The sequence below is a fragment of the Benincasa hispida genome, chromosome 2 (assembly GCF_009727055.1).
Source record: "Benincasa hispida cultivar B227 chromosome 2, ASM972705v1, whole genome shotgun sequence".
NCBI classification, from domain to species: domain Eukaryota; kingdom Viridiplantae; phylum Streptophyta; class Magnoliopsida; order Cucurbitales; family Cucurbitaceae; genus Benincasa; species Benincasa hispida.
The window spans coordinates 8854493-8867645 of NC_052350.1; the positions used below are offsets into that span (position 1 = coordinate 8854493).

Sequence of the window (13153 nt, forward strand, 5' to 3'; positions counted from 1 at the left end):
ATATAAATGAGTAATTTTTTCTTCAATCAATGTTTAATTTCTTGAAAAATTGTTAAGGTGAGCTTAGGTCAGCAATAATTAACATGCATTATCTTATTTGAAATTAGAGGTTCAACTCCTCATTCTATAATTGTAGTACTAAAAAATAATATTTTCCATGCCCAAAGCTTCGATCAACTGATGTACGATATGCGTTAACAACTAATAGGTCTATGATTAGAATCTCCTCCCATATTTTATTAAAAAAAAAAAAGTACATCCCATCCTCAATAAAGACAAACTTGAATACGAGTACAAACTTTGAAGTCGATAATCTCGAGCAAAGTTCCATTTAAACTTTTTCTCACATGCTAATGGCATAAAAGTAGATATCTTTGGAATGATAAATTCCAAAAAATATATAAAATAAAAAGTCTTGCTACTTAAAGCTTGTTTTCACATTGGGTCATTATTTCATCATGTTGTTAATTTCATTGACTTGAGTCATCATTTCTACTAAATCAAGTTCTTTTTTCACTTCAAACTCCTTCGCCGTCGCCGCCGTCGCCGCCATACTCAACGGAGCATAATACTGCAATTTCTCCATTTCAACCCGACAAAACTCCGCCAATTCTTCATTGTCGTTATATCTTTCTCGATCATAATTATTGGCTTCGTCAACAGAAGCGGCAACAATATCCTCCATGAGCGAGTTGGTGCTACATCCTTCCGGAAAGAAACTATCGTCGAGATAAATCTCTGGTTCTTCCTTGAAATCAAAATCCGGAACCGTCCAATCGTTAGGACAAAAATTAGTAGTTTGTACTTGATTATGATGGTGATGATTGGTCGATTTTGATTTGGAATTATTGTTGACGGCGGAAGAGGTGGCGCCGGAGCTTTTCTTCTGGTGGCGAGCGGCGTTATTGGAGTTGAGATTCAGACTCTTTATGTAATCCTGTAGAAGGGAGCACCTCGGATATTTGGATTTGCATTTTCGCTTTGAATATTGCCTTCTCTTCGTTGCATTCCAGTGGTTTTTGATAGAGTTTTCAGTTCTTCCTGGTAGTCTCTTTGCAATTTCTGCCCATTTGTTCCCTATTTCTAAATGTGCTTCAATCAATACTTTGTCCTCTTCTTCACTCCATGTATCCTTCTGGATTTGTTTTCAATTAATTTTGGTCAATTTTACTGTCTAAAAATGTCATATACTATTTTCAGCCCCAACATAATGCAATTCAATTGATTATGGAATAAGGTATAAATAAAATCAAAATACAACTATGTGATTTCAGCTATTTTCTCCTTATGTTATATGAAGTACTAGTGGTAAACTCTAGTTACAATCAACTAAAGACTAATTTCGAACTTGAGAAACTAGCTAACATTTTGTTACGTTTGTTTTGATATGTGGCAACAGAATCGAAAGTTTTATGCTAGTTGAGTTATACTCGTTTTAACATTCTTTTATGTCCATACGGTTTTTAGTAAGTTTTCCACATGGTTAAACAAATACATATATTTGAATTATAGTTTTCAAAATGTAACTTGATTTTTAAAAACATGTTGAAAAAGTATGTAGTAAAGTAAGAATACGACATGTAGAGGAACTTGTTATTGTAAGTTTAGTTTAAAAAAAATAAAATAAAAAATAAAATGATTATCATATCAGACTTAAAATATTGAAGACATTCATTTTAAGAAAAAAAACAAAACAAAACATATATAGCTCAACTATTTAAGATAGATGTACTCAAACAATTAAAAAAGAGAGTAAAATTGACACCAATTAGAACTAATTCCATACTTCATGCATCAAATGAATAATGAACACAAACATACCATCAAATTCAAAACCTAATTAGAAACTAGATTCGAATTCTCGAATAAATTTATATTTTAATGTATATCAAAGACTAAATATGTCACTTTTTGAAATTTTTGGATCTTAGGATTAGGTTTTGAAAAACAAAGGCCAATTTCACAATTAAAAGGAAAAAAACAGAAAAATGGAGTAAAAAATTGAATTGAAATACCTTAATATCAGGCCTGAGATGGTTGTGCCATCTCTCTCTGCACTGTTTTCCAATTCTCCCTGGCAACATCTGTGCAATATGAGACCATTTTCTCACTCCATATTGTTCAACCAATTGAACCAAAAGCCTGTTTTATTTTACACAAATATCAGTCAAAACCAAACATAATATATATGAGAAATTAAAATCCAGAAATTTCTTTTATTTTCTTTTTGATATAACTAAAATTCATACCTATCTTCTTCAACTGTCCACTGGCCTTTGATCACACTTGCCTTCTTTCTACCTTTAGATGTTCTTAACAAAGATGGAAAATTAGCATTTTTATTCATAATACCTTTCTGAATATGGCCATTTCTTCCTGAACTTATGCATGAAACTTCATCAGGTACCATGAAGTTTACAGGTTTAATTTCTGGGAAATTCAATGGAATATTAATGGAAGAATTTCTTTCCAATCCCATTATTTCAGTTTGATGATTCCTTTGATGAAAATTGTTGCAAGAATAATAATAATAATAATCTCCACAATTTTGGAAGTTGTCCATCACTTGATCTGCTGCAGCATTCCCTTTATTAAACTCATACAATTCTTGATCAACACCATATGAATATGGATTATTATTCAAAGGTTCGAAATTACTGCACAGATTTTCGTCTTCCATAACAGAATTATTGGAGGATGAATTACCAATGGGATGAAATTGATGATCTAAATGGGAAATTCTTGTAGTACGTCAAAATCGATGTTGATGAGTTATCAGTACGTCTTTCTCCTTCTTCCAACTTTGCATCCCTTTATTTCTTGTGTTAGATTCTGCAATTGTAGCTACTTGCGCATTTTTGTAGCTTATGTTAGGGTGTTTTTCAGTTTGTTTTGATTTTATCTTTCTGTTGAGCCGATAATAAACAGTACTTAGTGAGTTTTCATAAGTTTAGAAGAGGAATTAGGCAAACGTTCAAACAATTATGTCAATTATGAAAGAGTCATAAACGCTCAATTTATGTGAGAGGAAAGTGGTTTTAATGTTGGGAACGTTAGTCTATTTATCACACCTACGGTTCGCACTCTTTTGTTTTGTTTTGATCCAAAGAGCTGCTTTAAAAATTACTAAGGTAAGAGGGAGTTATGGTATTTCCTCCAACGACCGTTAATCAGAGCTAACGTAGACACATTTGGCAGTTTCCGTGGCTTTAATGGCGACTCAACGTCTGAGTCTGACACCGCCACTTGTTTGGCGTTCACAATTCATCTTTTACTTATCCGTAATGTGATTTGTGGGTGGCTGCCTCCGCTTTCTGAACCTTCCCCTGGAGTTACAGAGCTATGAACTTTCTTCCACTCACCCGTACTTGTTCATCTTACTGATGAAAATTTTTTCATAATTCCTTCTCCTTGTTTTTGCTTGTGAACTCGTATGGCGTACCTCCGGGACTGAAGGTCTGTCATCGACCGTTGCTATGACTGTAGGCAACGATTCGTTATGCGCTCCTCTTGAATGGAAGTTCTCTCAGGTCTTCGGTGAACGAGTTGCCGGAGAGGATATTCAGAATGGTGAGCTTTTCACTTCCTTTTTGTATGTGTATTGTTACTGTATCTGGAAAATTCTGGTTGGAACAGAGGAGAGCTCTCTGTGAATCAGTTGGTCTCTCGATCGTTCTCTGAATTGTACTGATTTTTTAGGGATTTCCCAAGTACGAATTAATTATCTGGATAGCACTTTGTAAATGAAACTGTATTTTGTCTAAGTATAAAACAAGAATTTGGGAATTGTATTCCTGTAGCACCACTTGATAGACAATACTCGAATTTGCCTCTGTTGTTTGTAGTTGATATCATATCGGCGATTGGATTTGATAAGAGTGGTGACAACCTTGCCGTTGGGGATCGAGGTGGTCGTGTTATTATATTTGAGAGAAAGGACAGGAAGGATGTAAGGATTTTATAACATTTTGAACAAATGTAAACAGATCTAATTTATAGACTCCATCTTTTCTGGTTCATTTTTGGTCAATTTTCCTTCAAGGCAAGGGAAATTAAATTGGTAGCTTGGCATTTACGTTGGATAAAATTGGGTTATGATCTTCTTCACCTTAATTATTGGGTTCTTAGACTTCAAAAAACTACCCTACACGGAATAAGTTGGAGCAGTTGAATCTTACTCCCGCATGTCATCCCGAATACCAATACAAGACTGAATTTCAGAGTCATGAGCCTGAGGTACGCTGCAAATTTTAAATATTTGGATAATATGCTTCGATGAATAATTACAGTCTCTTGTAGTGTAGCAGACTGCATCTTGATATTAAAGTTCTTTCTGCAGTTTGATTACTTGAAGAGTTTGGAAATTGAGGAGAAAATTAATAAAATAAAGTGGTGTGTATCACCCAATGGATCTCGCTTCATCCTTTCAACAAATGACAAGACTATTAAATTATGGAAGGTATGGACTTATAAAGTTGTCAACTTTGATTGTCTTTAACTTCTAATCTAGAGGATTCATATATTATCGAACAATAATAATAACATTTTAAATTTTGATTACTTGTTTGGTTGTGTCAAAATAAAACGTATCTAAGGATTTTCTTAAATTTTCATGGTTATGGCAATGTCTCCGCTTTACCCCTGTACTTTAGAAGATTCTAATAAGCCCTTGAACTTGAACAATATAGCTTAATTGATTCATCTTGGTTGTCTTCTATTACAAAAGATTATTGCCAGAAACTTGACCCTCATCAATTTGATTTAATTCTCATTGTGATATAAATGTCATTCATCCTCTCTAATTCAACAAACGAATATTTCTTTTGTTAAAATCTACTTGACTGAATAGTCGGTATTCATATAGTCCAGACTTCCTACCTCCGGAGACCAAGTTTACAATACTATGACTCCTTGGCCGATTATTTTTTTTCATTTTCCTTCTTTTGAGGTCAGGTTAAGGAGCATAAGGTGAAATCTGTTAAAGAGATGAACCCCAATCGATTTGTGAGTTCAGAGAATGCACTTTTGGCGGAAAACAGTTTCAATAGCGAACAAGACAAAGTATCTCTTTTCAATGGCCGCCATTGGAATTGGCCAGAGAATATGGCAATGAACAAGGTAGCCTCTAAAGACATTCATGACATGGTGGGTAACTACAATAAACTTGGAAGTTGGATAATGAATTTAGTTTTATCTAGCTCATTGAACTTTAAACTTATAATGTCATGTTCAACATAACTTGAGGCTGCTGTGCCATGTAGATTGCTGATCAAGACAACACTTCTCGGAGAAGATGCCGTAAGGTGTATGCTCATGCTCACGATTATAATATTAACTCCATTTCTGACAATAGGTAAGGCAATATTTTTCTGGAAATGAAGTACATTCGGAGTTGAAATAAATAAATAGCTAAAAGAGGAAGGTGGCAACCTGTATTCTGCATGCCTGTTTAGTCTTATTTTCTTTATTAATTAGCATTAATCATCGCATCCAAGTGCAAGAAATAACACACTGAAAGCAAGATGACAATAAGTTGAGTGGTTAACTTGTGTGCAGTGATGGTGAGACATTTATTTCTGCAGACGACTTGCGAATAAACTTATGGAACCTTGAGATTAGTGATCAGTGTTTCAATATCATTGACATGAAGCCTTCAAACATGGAAGATCTTACAGGTACTAAAGCTGTTTATCAGCTTTCTGGAAAATTGACTCTATCGAATTTTACGATGGCAATGGGGAAATGAGAGGATAGAGAATGGGGTTCTTTTAAAGGAGGGGTAGCAAAGATATGATTTCAGTGGAGTGCTTCTCTTTATAAAAAGAGAAGGTGGAGGAGTGTCTCCTTTGTGAAAGATTCACAAAAGTACGATTCAATCCTTTTACATCTCTCTCTCGCTAGAATATCCTGAGAGTCCTCATTTGATAAATTTTTTGGTTTTATGCCTTTGAATAAGTATTTCTCCTCAGCTGAAGGAGAGTCTTGCCTCTAGCGGAGATATTCATAGAGAGAAGAGACTTGAGAGACGATCCAACCCTCTAGGTGTTAAACTTTGTCAAGGTGCTGTTGCATCATGTTCTCTGTGAAACTAGCTAACAAGAATCAGTATGCGTAATTATATATTTTTTCAAAAACAAAAAGTATGCGTAGTTCTTTGTTTGGAGAACCTAGCAGAGTTGAGTCATATGCTATGTGTCAATGATAAATTAGCATGTAACCCATATGCTATGTGTCATACTCTTACATCCCAGCAGAGTTGAGTCATCTATATAATATTTTTCAAAAGAACATTTATGGGCCTTGTCTCTATCGAAGAGAGGAATGTCTGTTCTCACTATAGTTTGAATATATTGCAGATAATTTTCATTTGCAATGGCTTTTGCTCAAACCAAACATGTGATTGTGACTTATGTTTTTATGTTTAATCAAGAGATCATAACGTCGGCTGAATTCGATCCTCTGCACTGTAATCTTCTTGCGTACAGCAGCTCAAGGGGTTTTATTCGTCTAGTGGACATGCGCCAGTCTGCATTATGTGATCATAGTGCAATTCTGTGAGTTTAATCAAATTCCGGTTCACCAGAATGTTGCTATTTGATAATATTAAAGATGCCCTGCTGTTACTTATCATATGCTGGTTTGATTTTTCAGATTACGGACTGAAGAACTGAATCGACCAAAATCATTTTTTACGGAGATCATTTCATCCATTTCGGATATAAAATTTTCAAGTGATGGACGGTTTATCATTAGCCGGGATTACATGAATTTAAAGGTTTAAATAGGACTTGATGGTGACAGAATGTTTTCCTCGTGAATCTGTTATCAGTAACTAGAACCATTACTCTTAACTATTGCAGAATACTGTCGAATGAATGGATATGTATTATTTACTGGTCACCAATGATTGCTTGCTCTTTTATATCAGTTCATTTTTTTTTACTTGCTTCTTCTCCTTCTTTTCTTCCCTTTTTTTTATTATTATTTTTTTATTTTTAAAATCTACTTGCTGTGAACTACTCCTTTTCTGTTTAGTCAACTTGAGCATAAATTATTTAAGCTTTATATGCTTATCAAAAGGTTAAAGGTTCGAATTTTCACCACTATATTGTTAAACTCAGAGACTATTCCATTTTGTTTAGTCGTATACATGTTGGCTTTATATTCTCACAATAGTTGAGGATATGAACCTTTCGGGAATGGGATGTCGTCTTTGGTTGACGTACTCCGTTTTGATCCTTGATTATCAAAAGACGCAAGTGCTTACCTTTTGTCATCATAATTAATTAATCGATGGTAAAGGAAGGTGGCATGAACAAGATGATTAATTGAAGCTAAATTGTATATATATTTTTCAATCACGAGTTCATTTATACCTTTGTCTATTGATTTAGCTTTGGGATATCCACAAGTGTTCTTCCCCAGTTGCAGTTTTCAAGATCCACGAGCACCTGCGGCCAAGGGTGAGTACAGATATTTATGTTAGCTATTTTTTAAAAAATAAAATAAAATAATACTCTTGTTAACAAAGAAAGAGTTTTTTACAACTTGTTTTTTTAATAAATTAGAATTATGAGCAGTTCTTGAACAATATTCTGAAAAGTATTATTTTTTGTTCGATTATGAAAATTCTTCAATCCTACATTAACCTTTTTTTATCTCTTCTACATGAATTTGGTAAAGCATCAGCTTCATTGTTAAGCAGTTCTAATAACATCCTCAACTCATAACTGACTTCTGATGTCTCTTCTTCAGTTGTGCGAGCTGTATGATAACGATTCCATATTTGATAGATTTGGATGTTGCCTTAGTGCAGACGGGCTTCACTTTGCAACTGGATCTTATAGGTTTGACCTCTAATCTTAACTTAATTTCCCTATCCTATAAGATAGATTCACATTTAGTTTACTTTTGGCTGGACTGATGCGTACGTCAATTGCCGCTTTACTGACCTGTTCGCTCACTTCTCTTTCTATTATTATAGCAAACTTCAGTAGTACATTCCAACCACTTATGAAATACTTAACAAAGTTGTAGTGACATTACTTTTCTTTCAGCAACCAATTACGGATGTTCTCTTATGGCTCTGGAAGTTCGGAAGGGATCACTACAGAAGCGGGAAAGATTCCTGATAGGTTAAATCTGTTTATATACTATTCACGGTTTTCTGCCTGAATTTAATCATTGTGAATCCTGTGGTTTCAACATGATCAGACTAAGAACTTGAAATTGCTCTCATGTTTTTGCTAACAGAAGAATTGCATCTTGTTGAGTTTCCATGGCTAATAACTTGCATATGTTAGGTGTTTTAGTGTAGTGTCTTGACTGTTTGACCTCTTAAATCACTGATTGATCCAAAAGCTTAAGTTAATGGGGTGAAGACAAATTTTAAATATCATATCATTTAACACTCCCCTCACTCGTAGGTTTGAAATATGAATAAGACCCAACAAGTAGAAATCAATATTAATTGGGGAGAAATTAACATTGTAGAGGTTTGAACATAGGATTTACCCTGGACCACTTGCTCTGATACCATTTTAAATCACCGATTGACCCAAAAGCATAAGCTAGTGGGTGAAGGTAAATTTAATATCATATCATCTAACATGTTCCCTTTTGAACTTTTTACAAGATGTACCATATATGAATACTGCCAGGGCACATGGCTGAATTGTTAATACTGGTTATTTCTCAGGATAATTTAAAATACCATAGTGGCATGGATCCTACTCTCGCTTATTGTTAACTCATTTTTAGAATAGATGTCAAGATGAGAAGCACAAGTGAGAAGGCAGTAAAAATAACCTGAACATAAAAGGAAAGTTTTTGGGGTAGCTTTTTGAACAGGCTCCATTTCAAGCACTTGGGATATTGTCGAATGTCGGTGGCCAATCTTGAAATCTGTTAGATATATAATTAAATTTACATTCATCCATCATCTTAAGCTTTTGAGTCAATTGGTGATTTAAGATGGTCCCAGAGGTTGGTTCAGTGGGTCAATTAGTGATTTAAGAAAGTCGTACATCTTAACAAAAATTTCATTAATTACTTGGGAAGTAAATTTATGAAATACTACAAATTTCTTTGGTCCAAGATATATGCCTTATATACATAATGATTCTATTTTAAAGTTTTTTTTTTCTATAGTGTGTTAAATGTGACTGATTCCTGTATGCATATGTATTTGAGACAATTGTGTAGGACAATTGCCTCCTCCCTAGTTATGTCTCGTATTTGCGCTGAGCATCTGTTATGTCTAAATTACGATACAGGAAGCCACATCTCCAAACCACTCGACGTGCGAGAAGATCGTCTTTAAGCAATTTAACACGTGATTTTTTTCGGCATGGTTATTCCTCCTCTCCCTCCAACTCTATTTGCACTGTTTTCCCTCACAAATACTCTGAAAAATCTCGTATCAACATTATGGACTGAGCATTATTTTTTTCCTTTATTTCACAGGCAATGAACACTCAAGCTTAGACAATAATGAAACTTCTGTTGACCTGAACTCCAAGTTACTTCATTTAGCGTGGCACCCATCAGAAAATTTAATCGCATGTGCTGCTGGAAGTGGCCTGTTCATCTATTATGCGTAACCCCCTGTAGTATTTGTAGTTGAAAAATGTCCTTGAGCAGAAGTTATTCTTTGTTTTAAAATTATGAATGCAGAAATGATATCTTAGGATATATTTTTCCAACTAGGAAGTGAAATAAATACAGAATGATATGTATTTTACATGACTGTGGAATTCTATCATATTTGCCTCTTTTCCTTGGGAGTGGAGGCAAAATTAGGTCCTGATCAATTGGTCACTGATACTGTAGTGTAATCACATTATAAGTTTTTATAAGCTAGGGCAAGAGATTTTTGTGGAGTCTTGACCCTACGGGAATTTCATATAGATTGCCCCTTTTCAAGGAGCGCAGATGAAAAAAGACCAACTCTTTTTCAATAAAACTAACTAAACTCTATCTTCTGCCTGCATATCACATGGTGGAATTACTATAACAACCCTTCGAAACAAGTGTGGTGAACCTTGACGCTCGATACTCGCTACTAACTTTTGCTCCTCTCAATACTCACTCTAACTCTTACTTTCGATGAGTCGACATTTGATCTTGGTGTTGTTCTCGTTACTTGTCTTCGTTATATTTTAAATTTGACATGTAATGTTTCGTATCTTCTTTCTTGTAACGTTTTAGATCTTATATATATATATATATATATAAACTTTTAGTTTTTTAGAATCAAACTTAGTTTTCTTTAGTACGAACTTTTAGCGTCCTAGAGGATGAATAAACAAAAGTTGAATAGGGTCTATAAATTCAAATTTTAGACAAAACTAATTTGTCTTATTTGGGATCGAATGGACTTTTATTACAATATATATTTTTTAATGGGCAACTTATTTGTTTATTTGGTCTAATAAAACTTATTGATGCCAAATTTTGGTTATGGAAAATCACATATGACCTCCACGTGACAACAACGGTTAATTTGTGATTCAGGAAAGAGGGGACCTACAAAACAAAGAAAGTAGACTTCGATACCTAAGTAACTAAATAATAGAGAATACGTCTTAGTTTTTTTTATCCCATTATCAAGTTCTAGTTTTTGTTGCCTCATTTGGAGTTATAATGGATTAGTTGGCACTTGAACTTATTTGAATCGAATCCACTTTATCTTGTAAATCTTCACTTATCTTTTCTGATTTTTGGCTTATTTTGTTAGGTCTAAATTTGCCCACAATATTAGCCCCACTTTCAAGTTAGAATTCATGTTTCAACTTTTTAATTATTATAAGTTGGATACTTGTAGGTCAACTTGGGAATATTATTTTCTAGAGCACTGAATTTTATAAAGAATACAAAAGATTATAACAAAATAATTATATCATGCATATTTTGTTAATAACATGAGATTTAAACAAAAATGGCTATTAATTTTGTAGGTAGCATTAGAAAATTTCAAATTTGAAATAAAACTCATGTGAGATTCCATAATCTAGTAGAAGTCTTCAAGATTGAAAGGTGTTTTTTTTTTCTTTCAATCTAAGTCTCCATTGTTTTGCATTCATTCACGATCATGTTTGTTTTAGCCTTCAGGGTTTATCTTTTCATTTGATTTTACTATTGGTTCAAATTCTCGTATCTTTTTCCTACCATAAGAGACTTTTTTCTCTTAGGCCAATTTTCTGATTGTCAAAACTTCATATGGAATCTAATTCTATTAAGAGGTCTACTAGAGATCAAAAATTGTTGAAGAAAGAACAAGATGTTTCATTCGTCAATTCCAAGTGATCGGAAAATAAAAAAAGAGTATATATATATTCAAGATAATTACGTATTTACTGTTGGAGTTAGCAAGTAATTAATGGAAGAAATCAGGATCATTAAGCACTCTAATTCATCAATTTTAGCAACTAAGACAATATGCCCATAAGATAAAAAGAGGGTTTCAGAAATTAGTTGTAATTAGTGACCACCACGTGATCTTCCCTACTATTTTTTTGGACCTTAGATAGGTTTGTGGGAACCAAAATGAATAGGAATTGATAGAATTATTGGAGATGTGGAATTATTAGGTGTAATTGTGCAAAATTGAAAAACCCCCTAATTGGATTTTTTTAATTATGTACGAGTATGATTTTCATCGCATCCACCACTATTTATTTACATTAGCGATAGAATAGGAACAACAACTCATTGCATATTTAATAATTGAAGGAAATCAGACTCGAGATTTTCATGAACAGCGGAAATAAGATCATTCCAAATTATAATCATGAATGAACATTACAAATTATAGTCGTATACAAAACATGCGGTTATACAATTAATATAGAAATTACAGCATGAACACTACAAATGTACAAGGAAGAACTCTACAAACATTTGTAGACTCGTCTTCACGCTCCTTTGCACACAAATGCTCGAACAACATGACCGCAACACAACACGAACACTTTGCGCTCGTCCTCAGCGATCGCCTCGGTCACGAACTCCTTGGCAACACGAACGACCTCCACAAAACCTTGACGGTGTCGAGTTGAATATAACACTACCAAGAAGATTACCTTGGTATTCTCGGTGTGAGAATCTAGATGGTGGACACTATTCGGACTTGGAATGAGGCAGATGAAGAGGAAAGAATAATCGTGTACACGATCGGGCAAGTGGGAGATGGGGGAGACCTATCATATAGATCGATGCCCAATCGTTTAGCTAAAGCTATGCGATCGTCTAGCAAAAGCTATGCGATTGTTTAACTCATCGTTTAGCTTAGTGTTTGTTACTTACAAACACTACACGATCATTTACTAAATCACGCTGCCGCTTAATAAATCGTTATTTACTTGACAAGCACCGTGAGTTTCTTTTTGAGAAAACTGAAAACTATTTTTATTCTTTTGTAAAAAAACCTTACTAAAATTAGGAAAACAAATTTCCTTTTAACTCATGGTTACCATGAATCACCAATAACCACCCACTCAATTGGTTATTAAAGAAAAATAATTAATTATCCAATAATTAATATTATTATAAATATAAATGATAACCAACTTATCATACTATATTTATAACCTATAGTTTTAATATTTCATCTCATCGAAAAACATAATAAACATAGTTCCTTTTTTTATTCCATGGTACTTAATGTAAATCTCATTTACATCAATCGTCCACTAGTGTATCTCATACATCATACCGATATATCATATATAATCAAAATACCTCTAGTCAATTTGAACATTTCAAAAACAACACCAAGAACTGATATCAACTTGAATTCATTGAGCTACCAAGGGGACTTATGGACCTGTAGCTCGAAGCTCCAACGGTACGTGAATAACTGACTAAACTCTTTAGTCACGGGATCCACATCTGTTACTGCTAGGCACTCCACTAAGACCGACAGTTGAATTCTCCTTACCACAAATATATTTATGCCATCTTAACCAATCAGTAGTGCGACAACCCTTCATAGAATCGCTCATAGTATAGTTGGGCCATAATCGTTATGCTCTTGTAGTTACATCTAACTCATTAAGTGCCACTGGATCCTCTAATGAACATAAGTCATAGTCTACTATGAATTGAGTCTTCTCTTCCAAAGAGAAGTTGTGGCCACTATATTCAAGCCCCA

At 34.0% G+C, this 13153-nt stretch overlaps 2 protein-coding genes across 4 annotated transcripts; one reads left to right on the top strand and one right to left on the bottom strand.

Annotated features, from left to right (window-relative positions):
- Nucleotides 1–234: 234 nt before the first annotated feature.
- On the bottom strand, nucleotides 235–3042 carry LOC120071199 (transcription factor MYB98-like). Its single transcript, XM_039023321.1, has 3 exons — nucleotides 2250–3042; nucleotides 2016–2142; nucleotides 235–1135 (listed from the first exon to the last, which is right to left on the bottom strand). The coding sequence occupies exons 1-3, from the start codon at nucleotides 2678–2680 to the stop codon at nucleotides 449–451; spliced, it is 1245 nt and encodes a 414-aa protein (XP_038879249.1). The 5' UTR covers nucleotides 2681–3042; the 3' UTR covers nucleotides 235–448.
- Nucleotides 3043–3295: 253 nt separating this feature from the next.
- On the top strand, nucleotides 3296–9948 carry LOC120071198 (serine/threonine protein phosphatase 2A 55 kDa regulatory subunit B beta isoform-like). Of its 3 annotated transcripts, none has more exons than XM_039023319.1 (14): nucleotides 3296–3570; nucleotides 3846–3949; nucleotides 4129–4236; nucleotides 4340–4459; nucleotides 4954–5118; nucleotides 5262–5353; nucleotides 5557–5675; nucleotides 6431–6554; nucleotides 6652–6775; nucleotides 7395–7463; nucleotides 7756–7847; nucleotides 8058–8135; nucleotides 9276–9352; nucleotides 9466–9948. In XM_039023319.1, exons 1-14 carry the CDS (start codon nucleotides 3477–3479, stop codon nucleotides 9600–9602), a joined length of 1503 nt encoding a protein of 500 aa, XP_038879247.1. In that variant the 5' UTR covers nucleotides 3296–3476; the 3' UTR covers nucleotides 9603–9948. The 3 variants fall into 3 exon arrangements, with proteins under 3 accessions (XP_038879247.1, XP_038879248.1, XP_038879246.1); XM_039023320.1 differs by having other exon boundaries at nucleotides 4954–5145; nucleotides 8038–8135; nucleotides 9466–9607; XM_039023318.1 differs by having other exon boundaries at nucleotides 3298–3570; nucleotides 4954–5145; nucleotides 9466–9942.
- The last annotated feature ends 3205 nt before the right edge of the window (nucleotides 9949–13153 follow it).